The 17,500-nt window shown below is 35.1% G+C and overlaps 1 protein-coding gene across 4 annotated transcripts in view; it reads left to right on the forward strand.

The window, feature by feature from the left end:
- The window catches only part of LOC137631543 (uncharacterized), a 31,994-nt gene that overhangs the window by 12,979 nt on the left and 1,515 nt on the right, over positions 1 to 17,500 (forward strand). Inside the window, exons 3-10 of one of the 4 annotated variants that reach the window (XR_011041907.1) lie at positions 1 to 323; positions 1,894 to 2,009; positions 9,494 to 9,594; positions 10,292 to 10,428; positions 11,196 to 12,758; positions 13,143 to 13,394; positions 16,728 to 16,879; positions 17,271 to 17,500. The exon at positions 1 to 323 is cut by the window's left edge and continues 860 nt beyond it; the exon at positions 17,271 to 17,500 is cut by the window's right edge and continues 1,515 nt beyond it. Coding sequence is in view for 3 of the 4 variants with exons in the window: in XM_068363320.1 (XP_068219421.1) it covers positions 1 to 323; positions 1,894 to 2,009; positions 9,494 to 9,594; positions 10,292 to 10,428; positions 11,196 to 12,758; positions 13,143 to 13,483 (2,581 nt within the window). In the remaining variant the exon portion in view is untranslated. Of the gene's footprint in view, positions 324 to 1,893; positions 2,010 to 9,493; positions 9,595 to 10,291; positions 10,429 to 11,195; positions 12,759 to 13,043; positions 13,499 to 16,727; positions 16,880 to 17,270 lie in introns of those variants that run through there. The other 3 variants (XM_068363320.1, XM_068363321.1, XM_068363322.1) reach the window with 3 other exon arrangements.

Consider the following 17,500-nt stretch of genomic DNA (forward strand, 5'->3'; position numbering starts at 1 on the left):
GAAGAATAAAGATCGAGAAGAAGCAGAAGAGGAAAAGAAGACGAACAAGGGAAAAAGAAAGAACCCTGGTAGAGGAAGTAACGAAGACTCTGACAAAGGACGAAAGAGCAACAGCGAAGATAAAAATGGGGAAAAACCCAAGCCCAAAAGCAAACAGAGGCCCAAGTCCTTGAAGAAACCATCGAAAACCCCAGATATCAATAAAAGCTTGGGGTTAAAATCCCCAAAACCCCGGACAGGACAACGCCCCCAAAAGCTAAGCAAATCGAACAAAATATCGAAAACCAAGACTGGGCCAGCGACGAAATCCTCTCTCATGTCCAGTAAGTTATTTATATTCTATTTTCTTCTTTCCTTCCCTCACTGGGCTATTTTCCCTGTGTGGCAGTTACTTATGCGAATACATATTACATATGGATTATGAAATGCCTTTGTCATTGTGGATACGTAGGCTATGTGAATACATTGTGAACATGGATTTTTCGTAGTATTAGGTATTACAGATTCTTGTACAGATACATATATCTTCTTGCATCAGCTAATATTGTTACTTAATAGGATATATAATCTACACATGTTTTTAAAGACATTAATATATATATATGTATATATATATATATATATATATATATATATATATATATATATATATATATATATATATATATACACACACACACACACACACACATATATATATATATATATATATATATATATATATAGATATACTGCATATACAGTATATATATATATATATATATATATATATATATATATATATATATATATATATATATATATATATATATATATATATATGTACACACACACACATATATATATATATATATATATATATTTATATATATATATCTTAGTATTATTTAATTTGCATACTTATTTTGATCAATATTGAGCTTGGATTATGAGAGCTTTGACTAATACAATAACCAATGCTACAAATAGATTTTATTATATTTTAATAGAAACCATTAACTTTAGAATGGCAGAAATAATAGATCAGATCGTAGTACTAAAAGCTTAAATATGCGAATAAATCCTGGAGAAAATCTTTGTGAGATCAGAACAATATTAAAAAAGCGGATTCATAGTAAAAGCAAATCTATGCATTTAAAATTAGAATATTTGGAACTTCATTTATTATTAGCCTTGTTCCTACAATCCCAGTCGCTAAAAGTGTTAGAATATCATGAGATAATTACCTTAAATTACCAAAATTAACCCATGAGATGTAGATTGTAACCTTTCAAAAACAATAAGCATTTATAAAATATAAAAAAGGGATTATGTATGTTAACTATTATTATGAGTATTTAGAAGATTTTCATGCATAAGATTCGAGTACTTACTTTTGTATGTAGTTAGCAATATTGCCCATGGAGTAATGTTTGAGAATTTGCCTTTGGTAACTCATAAACTTAACATGAATTTAAAACGTGTTACCAACATGTAGAACATTTGTCTTGTTGAGTTAAGGGAACAGAGCCTAAAGCATTTGCATGTGATTCAGTAATGCACGCTGAGATATTATATGACAGCAACAAAACTTTAATGGTAAATAACATGTAAAATGTTTTGGTCATACTCTTTACAAAGTAACAGGAAGTCAGACTTGAAGTCAGTTATATATGGCCCAATATTATGAAAATATCTATAAAACTATTAACTAAACTCTTTTTCTCCATTAATAAAACTTTTCTGGGAAATCAGACTCTAGCTTTTCAATGTAAGTCAATCACTCAAAGCTTATATTTAATGTCATCCCAGTGTTCTTTGTTACAAGACTGCCATGAATAAGAAATGCGGAATTAAAGATAAAGTGCTTTAGTTTCTTTAAATCAAATAGCGTTAATATTTGTCGAATTTCAGGCTTTAATCGTCTGAGTAACATCTGCGACGCAACGACTACTTTGGGTTATTCTGAAGGCATCGTCACCTACTCAGACAATAACAGAGCCAAGGTGAAATGCACTGCAGTCATCAAGGTAACAGCTCCCTTTGAAAATTTTACACAATGTATTAAAAACATTATCTAATCTTAAGATACTGAACTAACAAAGGTATGTCATTTGATTAACGTAACCACTGTAGCAATTGCATGAGGAGATTTTTATTAAAATGTATTAGTCAGTCAAAGAAATTACTACTTTACACATTTTTTTTTAATGAGGCGCATTTGCACCGACTAGCAGGGGAGTCCTTTTAGCTTGGAAAAGTTTCCTATAGCTGATTGGTTGGTCAAAATAATTCTAACCAATCAACTAATAGGAAACTTTTCCTAGCTAAAAGAGCACTCCTGCAAGTCAGTGAAAATGTGCATCGTTAAACAAAATGAGTATAGTCGTATCATTTTTAAAGTATCTGGAATGAGGCTGTTAAGTATGAGTTATACTGAGCAACTTTGAACATGCCGGTCGACAATTGCTGTGGATTTTTATAAATATATACATAGTCATCAACCCGATTGTCGTGACAAAATTCACATGGTATTTTCCATAATTTTCATTGTATGTGACCACTATTGGTAAGTCCATGACCAGACTTGGTGAGTCCGTGACCAGTCTTTGTGGGTTTGCGACCCTGTAAAATTGTGTTTCTGCTACAAAACCATTTATATGGTCTTATCGAACTGCTATATGCATCTATGGAATGATATTGTTTTATTAACAATACCATGCCAGTTGGAAAACATTATTTTGAGTTGTACTGCAATATTACCCGCTACCATGTGGAGGTGCCAGATGTATCCATAGCTTATAATGATGTTTACTGAAATTCCTAAAGCTAACTATCGTTCTTGGACTTTATTAGACCTGGTAGAGGCTCAACAGCATGATGCTCTTGTCCTTTTCCGTTGTGTGTATTGAGAATCTTCATTACAGGAATCCAGGTACAATATCATTGTTATTCTTTCTAGCTGAACTACAACCTAGTTGGAAACGCAGGATGCTACAAGCCCTAAGGGTCTAACAGGGAAAAATGGCCTAATGAGGAAAGGAAATATATAGAATCGTGTGCCTGAGTGTACCCTCAACCAAGAGAACTCTAACCCAATACAGTGGGAGACCATGGTACAGGGGTTATATCACTTCTTAGTCACTTTGGAGTGCCTATGACAGTTTTAGTTAGTTCTACACTTAGCTCATCAGGGAAATAGCCACAATGGTTGGTTCTATACTTATTTAATTACGAAAATAACCACAATGTTGTTATCTTTCTACTTGGGAGCTATAATGTAATCATCATTAGTCCTAGTCCATGGTAACCTGCAGTGCACTGTATGAATTACTTAAGGGTCCTTGCAGGATTCATTCAGCTCCTAGGTGCACCCACTTCTAAAACTCATATTTTACCTTCATTCTCTTTTTCTTTTCTTCAATTTTGCTATCCAATCTCAAACATCTTTTACTTAATGGTGCCACTTCTTGGTTTCGCCTGAGGTGCAACTGAGAAAAGGGTTTCCCTGAGCCAGCCTATATTCATAAACCTAAAATCTGTAGGTCTGAAGATGCCTCCATTTACCTAACATTCTCGAGTGGTTAATTTCCAATCCTCATGTCCATGATTTATGAGTTCTTCTCGAACCTGTGGCTGTCCCTGGGCTGTGGTGGTGGTCTCTGTCTTTGGTAAAGGATGATGCCATGAATAAAGTCATCATCTTAAGTCCTGCAAAACAGCTGGAACCCAAAAGTATTGAGATACTGTTAATAGTTACCTGCAGTCTTTCCCGTGTAGTCCACCCTAAGCTCCTCGTTAGGCTTCTTGGGAGTATTGGATTCCTGAAGAAATGCCTTTGTGTAGAATGTGAATAAAGAAATCACGCGAGGGAAAAAAAACTTATCAACCGAGTCTGTGATGTAGCTCCTGCCATTAAAATGTATTTACGTCATCAGCCTTCAGGGAAGAAAGCTCGACTACCCCCACATACAAAAGCATTGACAGAGTGGCTCTTTACGGATGTTTCATTGTATTCCACTTTGTGGACCTTTCCTCATATTTTTATGTTTGTTCCCTGACATCTGTAGGTCATGAGCCTCATGTTACTCATTCCCTCTAGAAGACCCCTTTGAATTATGTTTTGGTGTCTCACTTGCAGATTGTACAACCTGGACTTTGAGACTAGTTGCTACTGTTATTATTATTATTATTATTATTATTATTATTATTACTACTAATACTACTATCATTACTACTACTACTACTACTACTATTATTATTATTATTATTGCTACTACTACTACTATATACTATTATTATTATTATTACTACTACTACTACTACTACTACTATTATTATTATTATTATTATTACTACTACTACTACTATTATTATTAATACTACTACTACTACTGCTACTACTATTACTACTATTATTATTACTACTACTACTACTATTATTATTATTACTACTAATACTACTACTACTACTACTATTATTATTATTATTACTACTACTACTAATAATATTATTATTATTATTATTACTACTACTACAACTATTATTATTATTATTATTACTATTATTATTATTATTACTACTATTATTATTATTATTATTATTATTATTATTATTATTATTATTATTATTATTATTATTATTATTATTATTATAGTTCAAATACTACCACCAGAGAGTTATTGGGTCCTTTGGATCCCTCTCTCTGGCTACGGTTCATTTTCCTTTTGCCTACACCAAGGTCTATATATATATATATCTGGACCATGGCCTACACATACACCAAATAGTCTGGCTTATTTTTTTTCCACATTCTCCCATGTCCTCATACACCTGTCAACACTGAAATTACCAAACAATTTTTCTTCGCTCAAAGGGTTAACAACTGCAATATAATTGTTCAGAGGCTACTTTCCTCTTGGTAAGGGTAGAAGAGACTCTTTAGCTATGGTAAACAGCTCTTCTAGGAGAAGGACACTCCAAAATCAAACCATTGTTCTCTAGTTTGTTCCATGGTCTTCCACTGTCTTGGGATAGAGTGCTCTTGCTTGAAGGTACAATTGGACACACTATTCTATCTTATTTCTCTTCCTCTGCTTCTTTTTAAGATTTTATAGTTAATGTATGAAAGATCTATTTTAATGGTTTTACTGTTAAAATATTTTATTTTAATTGTTCATTACTTCTCTTATAGTTTATTTATTTTATTTTTTCCCTTTCTCACAGGGCTATTTTTTTCTGTTGGAGCCTTTGGGCTTATATCATCCTGCTTTTCTAACTAAGGTTGTACCTTAGCTATTATTATTAATAATAATAATAATAATAATAATAATAATAATAATAATAATAATAATAATAATAATAATAATAATAATAATAATAATAATAATAATAATAATGATAATGGAAACGCAGGGATGCTACAAGCTCAAGGGCTCCAATAGGGAAAATAGCCCAGTGAGTAAAGGAAATAAGGAAAGATATAACAATGTGCCTGAGTATACCCTCAAGCAAGAGAATTCTAACCTAAGACTAGAATGGTTTGACTTTGGAGTGTCCTTCTCCTAGAAGAGCAGCTTCCTAATGCTATTGAGTTTCTTCTACCTTTACCAAGAGGAAAGTAGCCACCTAATAGTTACAGTCCTCTAGTCTTGGGTAGTGCCATAGCCTCTGTACCATGGTCTTCCACTGTCTTGGGTTAGAGTTCTCTTGCTTGAGGGTACACTCGGGCACACTATTCTATCTTATTTTTTTTTCTTCCTCTTGTTTTTTTGAAATGGTGTGTTGGGCAGGCTTAATAGAAGGGCCATGGATGCCTGGTGGTTTATCAAGAGGTTGTCTTTTCCTTTTTCTGATTTTTTCTTCTCAAAACCATCCTTACTGTCCTCCCTTCAGTTGAAGTGGCTATCCTGGAGGGTATTTAGCCTTGCATGGTGTATCGGCTCCTCCATGTTGACCAGTTTTTCCGACTTTTTACTATAGTCTATGGATATCATCAATCACTTTTATTATTATTCTGTACATATTGTTTTTGTTTTAATTCTTGTTAATCTAGGTTTTAAGTATGATGTCTCTTTTTTATTTCTATTAATTCTTATGCTGTCTGGAGACATTGAGCGAAATCCGGGACCAGTACGTCCTAGATTTCGTCAATGTCGTCTTCTGTATTGCAATATTCGTGGTCTTCATGCAAATATCCGAGACCTTACAGTTGCGTCCAGACAGTATGATATTCTTTTGTGCTCAGAAACTTTGGTTTCTAATATGAGGCACTCATCTGAGCTCCTTATAACTGGTTTTAAGAAGCCAATAATGCTGAAACGTGATTCCATTCCTAGGGCCAGGGGAATGGCGGTGTATATTAGGACCGAGTACCCTGCTTCTCATAAGTCCTGCTATCAATGTGGATGTCATGAGATTCAGGTAATAAAAGTTTGTGGCAGGCATAACAACTTTTATTTGTGTTCAATCTACCGGAATCCAGACATGGATGATTCTATCTTCGATTGTCTTCTTACCATTATGGCTAAGATACAAGAAGATGATAGAAAGGCTTCGTTTGTCTTTGTTGGTGATTTTAATGCACACCATAGGGAGTGGTTGAGTTCTATCTCTCCTACCGATCGCCATGGCTTAAGAGCTTTAGACTTTGCCTCGGAATCAGGCTGTGAGCAAATCATAAATGAAGCTACTCACAGGTCTGGTAATTGCTTGGACCTCGTATACACTGACTCCCCTGGCGTTATAACTAGTAAGGTTGGTTCTCCAGTCGGGACTTCTGATCATGCCTTGATTTCATTATTAGTGAAGACTGAGCAGCCTGTCCCTGATATATCATATTCTTGTAAAATTTATATGAAATCCCAAGCAGACTGGAATGGGATTTTGCATGATCTTTTGTGCTTGAATTGGTCACAATTATATAATAGTGTAGATCCTGTTGTCCCTTTGAATGAGAATCTAGTCAACATAATTGATAGGCGTATCCCTTCTCGTGTGCTAAGGTACCGAATGAAGGACAAACCGTGGTTCAATGATGATTGTAGACGTGCTTATTTGGAGAAGCAGGAGGCCTATCACCTTTGGAAGGGTAACAGATCAGATTTAACCTGGAACAACTATACTCAGCTTCGAGCTTTTGCTCAGAGAGTTTATGCCTCAACTGAAAAGGAGTACAATTTAATCATAAAAGAAACCCTCTCTGGTACAACTCAGGAACATAAATGGTGGTCTACCCTTAAATCTGCACTCTTTGGTGTAGATGCAACAGTTCCTCCTTTACTTAAACCAGATGGCTCAGTCACTCACTGTCCAAAGGAAAAGGCAACCCTTTTGGCTGATGTTTTTGACAGTAAACAGAGTAATGAAAAACTTGAACTTCCTCATTCCTGTTTTCCTGAGGCTAAACTAACTAGTTTAGCTTTTCGATCTCGTGAGATTAAAGCTCTGTTGATGGACCTTGATGCTTATGGAGGTGTAGACCCAAATGGTATTTTTCCTTTGTTTTTTATAAAGACAGCAGATTTTTTAGCTCCAAAGTTATCTGTTATTTTACGCAAGTTAGCAAGAAGAGGAGCTTTTAGCACTTGTTGGAGAATTGGTAATGTTACTCCTCTATGTAAATGTGTTTGTGGTAGCTCAAGTCCCACTGATTACCGCCCAATTTACATAACTCCCATATTATCTAAAGTTTTTGAACGTCTTCTGGCAAAACGTCTTAATAGGTTTGCTGAAGGTAATCATCTATTCCCTAGTTTGCAATTTGGTTTTCGGAAAGGCCTTGGAGCATGTGATGCCCTTCTTACAATCTCCAATGCAGTACAGAAATCCCTTGATTGGGGTCGGGAAGTTCGTATGATTGGCCTTGATTTTAGTGCTGCCTTTGACCGTGTTAATCATGAGGCCCTTGTTTTCAAACTGAAACAGTTGGGAGTGGGTGGGTCGTTTCTTAGCATTATTATTGATTTTTTAAGTAGTAGATCTCAAAGAGTTGTTGTTGATGGGCACCATAGTGAGTATAGGAATGTGATATCCGGTGTTCCACAGGGTAGTGTTCTTGGCCCATTACTTTTCATACTATATACACATGACATGTGGTTTGGCCTAGAAAATAAGCTTGTTGCATATGCAGATGATGCTACTCTCTTTGCATCAATTCCATCCCCTGAATGTAGATCTGGGGTTGGTGAATCCCTTAATAGAGATTTAGCTAAAATTAGTGCATGGTGCAAATTATGGGGTATGAAGTTGAATCCTAACAAAACTCAAAGTATGATTGTAAGTAGGTCAAGGACGGTGGCTCCTCAACATCCGGATCTCAGTATTGATAATGTTTCTTTAAATATGTATGACTCTTTCAAAATTTTAGGCGTGATTCTTGACAGCAAATTTACTTTTGAGAAACATATAAGGTCTGTGTCTTCTTCAATTGCACAAAAAATTGGCTTATTGAGAAAGTCTTTTAAGATATTCGGTGATCAATCTATTCTGAAGAAGTGTTTTAATTCTTTTATTCTACCTTGTTTTGAGTATTGTTCTCCTGTCTGGTCTTCAGCTGCTGATTCTCATCTTAATTTGTTGGACAGAAACTTACGGTCTATTAAATTTCTTATTCCTGATCTAGATATTAATCTCTGGCACCGTCGATCAATTAGTTCATTATGCATGTTGCATAAGATTTTTCATAACTCTGACCATCCTTTACATTCAGATCTCCCTGGACAATTCTATCCTGTTCGTAATACTAGGCAGGCAGTTAATTCTAATAGCCAGGCCTTCTCCATCATAAGACTCAATACTACGCAGTACTCTAGAAGTTTTATTCCAGCTGTTACCAAGTTGTGGAATGATCTTCCTAATCGGGTTGTTGAATCAGTAGAACTTCAAAAGTTCAAAGTTGGAGCAAATGCTTTTTTGTTGACCAGGCGGACATGAGTCTTTTTATAGTTTATATATGACATTTTTGTTGTTGACGTTGTTAATAGTTTACATATGATATATCTCTTTTGACATTACTTGTTTTAGAATGATTTATTGTTAATTTGTTCTCTTCAGTTATTTATTTCCTTATTTCCTTTCCTCACTGGGCTATTTTTCCCTATTGGAGCCCCTGGGCTTATAGCATCTTGCTTTTCCAATTAGGGTTGTAGCTTGGATAGTAATAATAATAATAATAATAATAGTAGTTAACCCCTTAAGTGAAGAAAATTTGGACGAGTGGCAACACCTTCAGAACTTTGATTCAATGTTATCAGCCAGGTACTCAGTATAAAGTGCATAGGATTCACTCAAATTTAAAGGCATGGGACAGATCTAAATTCGGTGGACCACCCAATGGATTTAACTTTTGAAAATCTTTGATTAAGTAATAATTATCCCACAATAACTGAAATATATCTTACTTTTTTATTCAGTATTTTACTCATATCATCCAATAGAGTTGTCAGATAGCGTTTTATTTTGAGTATATAATGAGTTAATGTATAAAATATTCGGTTATTTTATTGGTTCCAGACACCCCCGGGAACATCTGTTGGATTCAACTGTATTTCATTGCAACTCAACATGAGAGGATGCAGAAGAGAACGTCTAAAACTAAAAGCACCTAATAAAAAGTAAGTTTGACACTTTATTTTTAATTACCTGGTCTCTTTCCAGGTTTATTAAGCTTCTGTTGCTTTTTTGACTTATCATTCACAACAATTTCATTATTGTAACATTAATTTCACATTTCTCATTTCATCTTGAAACTTTCAGTCTTGCTTTACAGAAAAAAAAAAACGTTGCTATTCGTCTCAGACTTTAGATCACCTTGATCAATATATGCACATAATTACTAATCACTAATTCTCATTAAAATAAAGGCTATTTAAAAACTAAAAGAACTCCCAATGCTGTTATCCATCATCACTGGTTTTCTAAAGTTGTACATTGCATTGAAAAAACATCAGGCTACACAATTTTTCACTTTTCCTATGAATTTATTTTTTATTTTGAATCAAGCAACAATATTAAGCTAGAACTCTACTCAGTTTTTTTTCCACCAACCAACAAGAGGTTTCTTTAGAATTCTGTTTAAAGCTATTTTTTTTCAACATATTGCAAAGTTATTTAAGAGTAGTAACTATGGATTTTTTAGTAAGATAATGATTGATATTATTATTATTATTATTATTATTATTATTATTATTATTATTATTATTATTATTATTATTATTATTATTATTATTATTATTATTATTATTATCAATTAAATTTCCAGAAAATAATTTCTCTAACAGTTTCTGCTACTCTGTCCATATCTAAAAATAGGAAGAACTTCTGTAAGAACAGGAAACCTAATGGAATAGTGTTTCCTTCCAATGAGGTGTCCGTCCAATACAGAAGGAAAAAGCTGAAAAGAAAAGAATGCTCTGGTGGTTTTATCTGCGAAATTTATACTGTTGGAGGTAAGTATGTGGATTACTGATATTTTTCTTTCTGAACACATTGATTACAACGTAAGACAGCCTTTCATTTTAGCAGATTTCTAGTTGTTTGAGGATTGTTCAGCCAGGTGCAAAAGTATTTTCATATTGTTCGTTAATACTACATTGACTGATAATTTTTTTTTTTTTTTTTTTTTTTTTTTTCTAAAACCGAGGGTTCAAGTGTCTTCAAGAACATTCATTTCACTCTGGAAAACCTGATTGAAGACACATTCCTATTTTTCCTCTGGTTACTAAACCTAAAATTTGGTTCATCACTGAACAACTGAAAAAGATTAATGAAAATTAACTCCTCTAAGATAGATAGCTTGTCTGTTTGCAACCAGTAGAGGTAACAGGATTGTTTCTAAGGAAGGTTAAGTTTATTCATTCATATATATATATATATATATATATATATATATATATATATATATATATATATATATATATATAATATATATATATAATATATATATATATATAATATATATATATATATATATATATATATATATATATATATATATATATATATATATATATATATATACATATATTATATATATATATGTGGCAAATAATTAATTCTAATTTCAATAATATTCAAAACAAGTTTTTAGTCTCTCCCTTCCTTACCAAAGGTTTCCTATGACATCCATAAATTCAGTTTGAACACTGCACTCCTGTCATCTTAAAACATAATTTTCAAGAATTTTTTTTTTTTTTACAAAGTTTTCTTTCTTCAGACCCACCAGTTGATGACTTGATAGATGAATATATTGCGAAGCAACTATTAAGAAACCTGATGGAGACTCTCAACAATCTAGTGAACGCTTCAACGAACCTTCTTCAGCAAGTATTAACATTCTTGAAGAATAGAACTACTAAACGTTCTGTGACACGCCAGGCTGAGAGCAGTGGAAGTGCTGAAGCATCACTAAATAGGCTGGTTTCTCTACTTGGTCTCTCAACTATTGCCATTACTAATGAGGATAATAATACCATTGCCAGCATCATTAATGAAATGCCAAGTTTAATAGATGATGTTGAAACTTTACCAGCTCAGGTCTTCGCAAATCCCTCAAACTTTGATGTAACCTCACTGATAAATATTGTGGAAGATGGTATAAAGGCTGGAAATGAATGGGGTAGTGTCTTCACCAGCAGTTATGAGAAAGTTACGACAGAACTTGAGGATTTGGGCTCTCAAATCAGCTCAACTGGTGTCACTGTTCCTAGTCCACTTCCACCAGCCTCAACTGTTCCTCCAATTGTAGTAACAATTCCAACTACTCCTTCCATTGTAACAACACCAGCTCCAGATCCTCCGACTATTCCACCAACTTCAGTTACAACAACTCCAACTGTACCTCCCATTGCAACAACAACTCCAGCTGTGACTCCCATTCCAGCAACAACAACTCCAGCTGTGACTCCCATTCCAGCAACAACAACTCCAGCTGTGACTCCCATTCCAGCAACAACAACTCCAGCTGTGCCTTCCATTCCAGCAACAACTACTCCAGGTACGCCTCCCATTGCAGAAACACCAGCTCCAGCTGGGCCTCCCATTGCAGCAACAACAGCTCCAGCTGTACCTCCCAGTGCAGCAACAACAGCTCCAGCTGGACCTCCAGTTGTAGTAACAACAGCTCCAGCTGTACCTCCTATTGCAACAACAACAGCTCCAGCTGGACCTCCAGTTGTAGTAACAACAGCTCCAGCTGTACCTCCCAGTGCAGCAACAACAGCTCCAGCTGGACCTCCAGTTGTAGTAACAACAGCTCCAGCTGTACCTCCTATTGCAACAACAACAGCTCCAGCTGGACCTCCAGTTGTAGTAACAACAGCTCCAGCTGTACCTCCCATTGCAGCAACAACAGCTCCAGCTGGACCCCCCATTGCAGCAACAACAGCTCCAGCTGTACCTCCCATTGCAGCAACAACAGTTCAAGCTACACCTCCCCTTGTAGTAACAACAGCTCCAGCTGTACCTCCCATTGTAGTAACAACAACTCCAGCTGTGCCTCCCATCCCAGCAACAACAACTCCAGCTGTGCCTCCCATTCCAACAACAACTATTCCAGCTGTGCCTCCCATTCCAACAACAACTACTCCAGGTACGCCTCCCATTCCAGCAACAACAGCTCCAGCTGTTCCTCCCATTGTAGTAACAACAGCTCTAGCTGTACCTTCCATTATAAAATCGACTACCCAAGCTGTTTCTCCTATTGCAACAACTTATCCAACTGGACCTCCCATTGCAGTAACAACAGCTCCAGCTTCTCCTCCAATTTTGATAACAACAGGTATAGTTGCTCCTTCCATTGCAGTAACAACAGCTATATCTGCTCCTCCCATGAAAGTAACAACAACCCCAGTTTCTCCCATTGAAGTAACAATATCTCCAGATGCTCCTCCCATTGCAGTAACAACAGCTCCAGCTGTTCCTCCCATTGCAGTTACAACTGCTCCAACTGTTCCTCCTGTTACAATTACAACTGCTCTTGCTGCTCCCCCAATCACAGTTACAACTATTCCAACTTCCCCTCCTGTTACAGTTACAACTGCTTCAATTGTTCCTCCTGTTACAGTTACAACTGCTCCTGCTGTTCCCCCAATCACAGTTACAACTATTCCAGCTGCTCCTCCTGTTACAGTTACAACTGCTCCAACTGTTCCTCCTGTTACAGTTACAACTGCTCCAGCTGCTCCTCCTGTTACAGTTACAACTGCTCCTGCTACTCCCCCAATCACAGTTACAACTGCTCCAGCTGCTCCTCCTGTTACAGTTACAACTGCTCCTGCTACTCCCCCAATCACAGTTACAACTGTTCCAGCTGCTTCTCCCACTGAAGTAACAACTGCTTCAACTCCTGTGGTTACAGATCCTCTTGTTACCATAACTTCTGTTCAAATGACATCAGAAGTCAACATTTCAACAGGTCGGATGCTAGCTCTTTTCTTTTTGCCATTTGATAATGATCATAGAAATGCAGCTTCTACGTTTCTTTTAATTCATATGTTTCACTGATAGTTAATATTCAATCTTATTCCAATATCTATTGATAATGATTCATCTTTAGAGAAAAATAATCCCATGACAAAAATCATATTTTCAACGGTCATTTCTTGATCTTGATCTTCCTGAGGTTTCTAAGAAGCTTGAGAAATTAAATAGATTAAAGTGAAAAAAGTAAGGAAAAAAGTAAAACTAGTCATAAATGTTTTTGTATTCAATACTTAAAATTAAAAGTGCTGAATTAAACAGAAAAATAAAATCATCTTAAAAGATATAGATCGATCGAAAGGAAAAGTGGTTACTAAAGGTAAAAACTTAAATGTAACTTACTTTAATAGAAATGGCATCTAGGTGACGATATTCTTCCGTATCATGCAGACCCTTATTGATTAAGGAAATCATTAATGATATACAATAACTCATCAAAACACAAATATAAGATTAGTGAGGGAGAAAAAGAACAAAATATGGCGAGTGAATTTTTCTTATTAAATCAGCAAACCATCTTAACATTAATCACAAATTGAATGGATGTTAGACTATGATGTCAAATGCTCTTTGGTTGAAGTACATTGGTCAAATACAGATAAAATTTCATGTTGAAATCTAGAACTGGATACATTGATAGCTTATGAGACAAGAATGTATTTCTCTCCTTATTACGGGACATTCCTGGTCATTCACTCTTCATAAGCTTTTAAAATGTTCTTACTTGTGTGATTCTCACGAAGAGTTGAGTTACGTCAAAGGAATATTAGCAAGGAGTATCATCTTCAAACGTCCCTAGTAAAAATAAACTTGGCAAACGGACAACAGTGAGAACAGTTGACCATGTCTCAATGAGAAAAATCACACACTTTACAAAATCTGGGAAACAAAAAGCAACAGCAGTTAATTGCTTATCCATTCATGTACACCAGAAGTAATTTGAGGTTACTTGAGATCTACTTACATAGTTTATATATGACATGTCTGTTTTGACGTTGCTACTTATTTTAGAATGATTTATTGTTAATTTGTTCTCTTCATTTATTTATTTCCTTATTTCCTTTCCTCACTGGGCTATTTTTCCCTGTTGGAGCCCCTGGGCTTATAGCATCTTGCTTTTCCAACTAGGGTTGTAGCTTGGATAGTAATAATAATAATAATAATAATAATAATAATAATAATAATAATAATAATCATTAGCAGTAGGCTCACAAATAAATGTTCTAGCATTTTTCTATATACTATCTTGTTAGCTAGATGATCTAATCCGTAGCTTGCGGATAATTTTTTGACAGAGAGGGGTGGGTCACAGTTTAAGTTCTTGTTAGCTCGGTGATCAATAATACTCAGCCTTCAGGTAACTGATAGGAAAGTTTGGTCACAGCATTTCATCATATGTATACAGCCACTAATTCTATATAACAAATAACTCTCAACATAACACTTCTTCTACCGTCTTTACTTCAACCAAAGGTCATATGCAGGCAACTGTACTTTCTTTGTTCTTTTTACCTGCCATATTAGAGGTCCTGACAAATTTAATTTTCCCATTTGAAGTAAATGAAGAAGAAACATACCAGATGTGTTTCTCAAATTTAAATTTCCCATCAAGAATCACACCTAAAATTTTAGAAGAGTCGTATAAGGAAACATTATCAGTGAAAAGATCTGGACGTTGAGGAGGTACAACCCTTGACCTACTAACACCCTCATGATTTCTACCATCTGCTAAATTTAGCATTAAATATACATTATATTTTCCATAACAAAAATCATACCAGGCGAATAAGAATCATCCATGCCAAAGTTTAAGAGGAGGGCCACTTTATTTAATTTATAATGCAGCAACCGAGCTCATTTTCACCCATTCATCCATATATTTTTGGCAAGGTTTTCCATTGAGCCTTTCAGTGTCCCTCCATCGATTTTACCAGTGAGAGAGATACACCATAATCACCGCGATTTTCATGATCAAACTTAGAACTAACCATGTCTTCAATCTTCTTTGTGATGTAGCCATGATTATTCTTAGAGGTTATGTATGGTAAGGTCTCAAATTCTCTTTCATGCTATAGTTATAAGCCATAGATCTAGCCATTACTTTAAAAGGTTGACCATACAAGGCAGTGTTGGTTTTAAATTGGTAGTTTTCCTTCTTAGCCTCTAACTAAAAAGTTTATCCACAAAGCAGAGGATCTGTAGCCTAGCAAGGGAGGCTTACAGGTATTACACTTTGGCCTAGGGTGACCTGAGGGTAGTTGCAATTCAAGGCAACTTCATTAGGTCCTTTAGCAAGAGCTTTAAAACCAGATACAGTTTCGCCTCATATCCACAGTCTGTGTCGAAACAGGGTCACTACGGGCGAGGGGGCTGCCGACCACGAGGCCCAGTCACCTACACACATTCAAATTCACTTGAAGAGTGGTGCCATCCTTTTCTCGAAGAAGCATTTAACCTTTTTGAGTTTTCAGATTATTTGATTTATACATTTACCACCATCCTTATTTCTTTTCATATCAATTTTATGTGCGAACGCGGGGATTCCAAGTTGCAATGTCAATTGAGTTTAGAAGCGAGGTATCAGATTTCTTATGCACCGATCTTTCATTCCAAAATATTTCGTCTTAACGATTACGAATTTGCCGAAGCTAAATTCTTCCATCATTTGGCACTTTTTTTGAAATAGAACTTTTGAATTATTAATATGCAAAGCACTTGTGTTAGTTTGTTGGGTGACTGATAGTTTGTTTATAAATAAAGCACAATGTTTGCGTGTTTGTGTTTGGTTTGCTTGTTTGTTTTCGCGTGCAGCTTAATTTTTTTTTTTTTTTTTTTTTTTTTTTTTTTTTTTTTTTTTTTGTGGGGGGGGTTTAATTTTGCTTGTGTTTTGCCAACCACCTGTTACCATAATTTGAATCTCATGATGTGAAATGCACGTACTGTCTTACTCAGTCCTGAAGCTTATGGAACTCGCATGAAGCTTAAAGATTGTATTTGTTCATGTGCCTTTGTGTCTCTGAGGTTTTGTATAATTAAATATTTTTTTTCAGATTTTAATATAATTCATATAGCAATATTGTATCCTAATTAAATTACCAAATATTTTCTTATGTTGTCTCTCATAGTAAGAATTATCATTAAAAATTAAATGAAAAAGAATATTTAATTATGAATAGAATAGAGATCATATGATCATGAAATAGGGGCCGTAAAAAAAACAGAACCTTAAACCTTTCCCATATTTAATCCCCTTTCCAAATCCCGGCAGCGATTATAAGAAGGCGGTAACAACTACACGAAGATCAGCAATGACATTGAATTCAATCTGAAGATTCTGAAATAACCCCAAATGCATCGGACAATCACAGGATTAACAGAGTCCTGGGACAGTCATATTACTGCGTCTCCTGGCTGCCAAAGGTATGGTTTGATATTGGATTTTTCTTTTTCATTATTACTGGCATCAGCTATTTTTCATAAAGAGCATTTTGCATCAATGATAAACCATTAAGATAATAGCATTAAGCTCTTTTTATTATGGGCTTGTTTTATTTTTTATCAAAGAAACTCGTATTAAAGAAACAGGAAACTCGTTATCCTAGTGAAATTGTTAAATCATAATTTTGTATATATTTAACTATGATAATATATTTATGATAGACGGATACACTGCACTTCGGAACAATTTATAAATCCATATATTATAGAAACATCTGATGAAACGACAAATGATAATGGCCATGATACAAATGCTTCCAAAACCTTTTGATCCTTCTGCTAATATTGCGGTTTATTGTTCCTGTTTTAACAGATACAAGTTAAAGGTTTTTCCAATAGCCATCATAGTAACGTTACTTTCCGAGGTAACAGTCTGTGTGGGTAGAGCAGTTTATCGTCTTGGATATCAGTCAGCCTACGGGGAAAACAGTCTCCCTCTTTGGATAGAAGTATACATTTCGAGACAGTTTTCTTCCTTTTGGTAGTCTGGGATAACAATCTACCGTCTGGGATATGTTCTGTCTACTATGAAAGTATCTAACG

The sequence above is a fragment of the Palaemon carinicauda genome, chromosome 40 (assembly GCF_036898095.1).
Source record: "Palaemon carinicauda isolate YSFRI2023 chromosome 40, ASM3689809v2, whole genome shotgun sequence".
Lineage (NCBI taxonomy): Eukaryota > Metazoa > Arthropoda > Malacostraca > Decapoda > Palaemonidae > Palaemon > Palaemon carinicauda.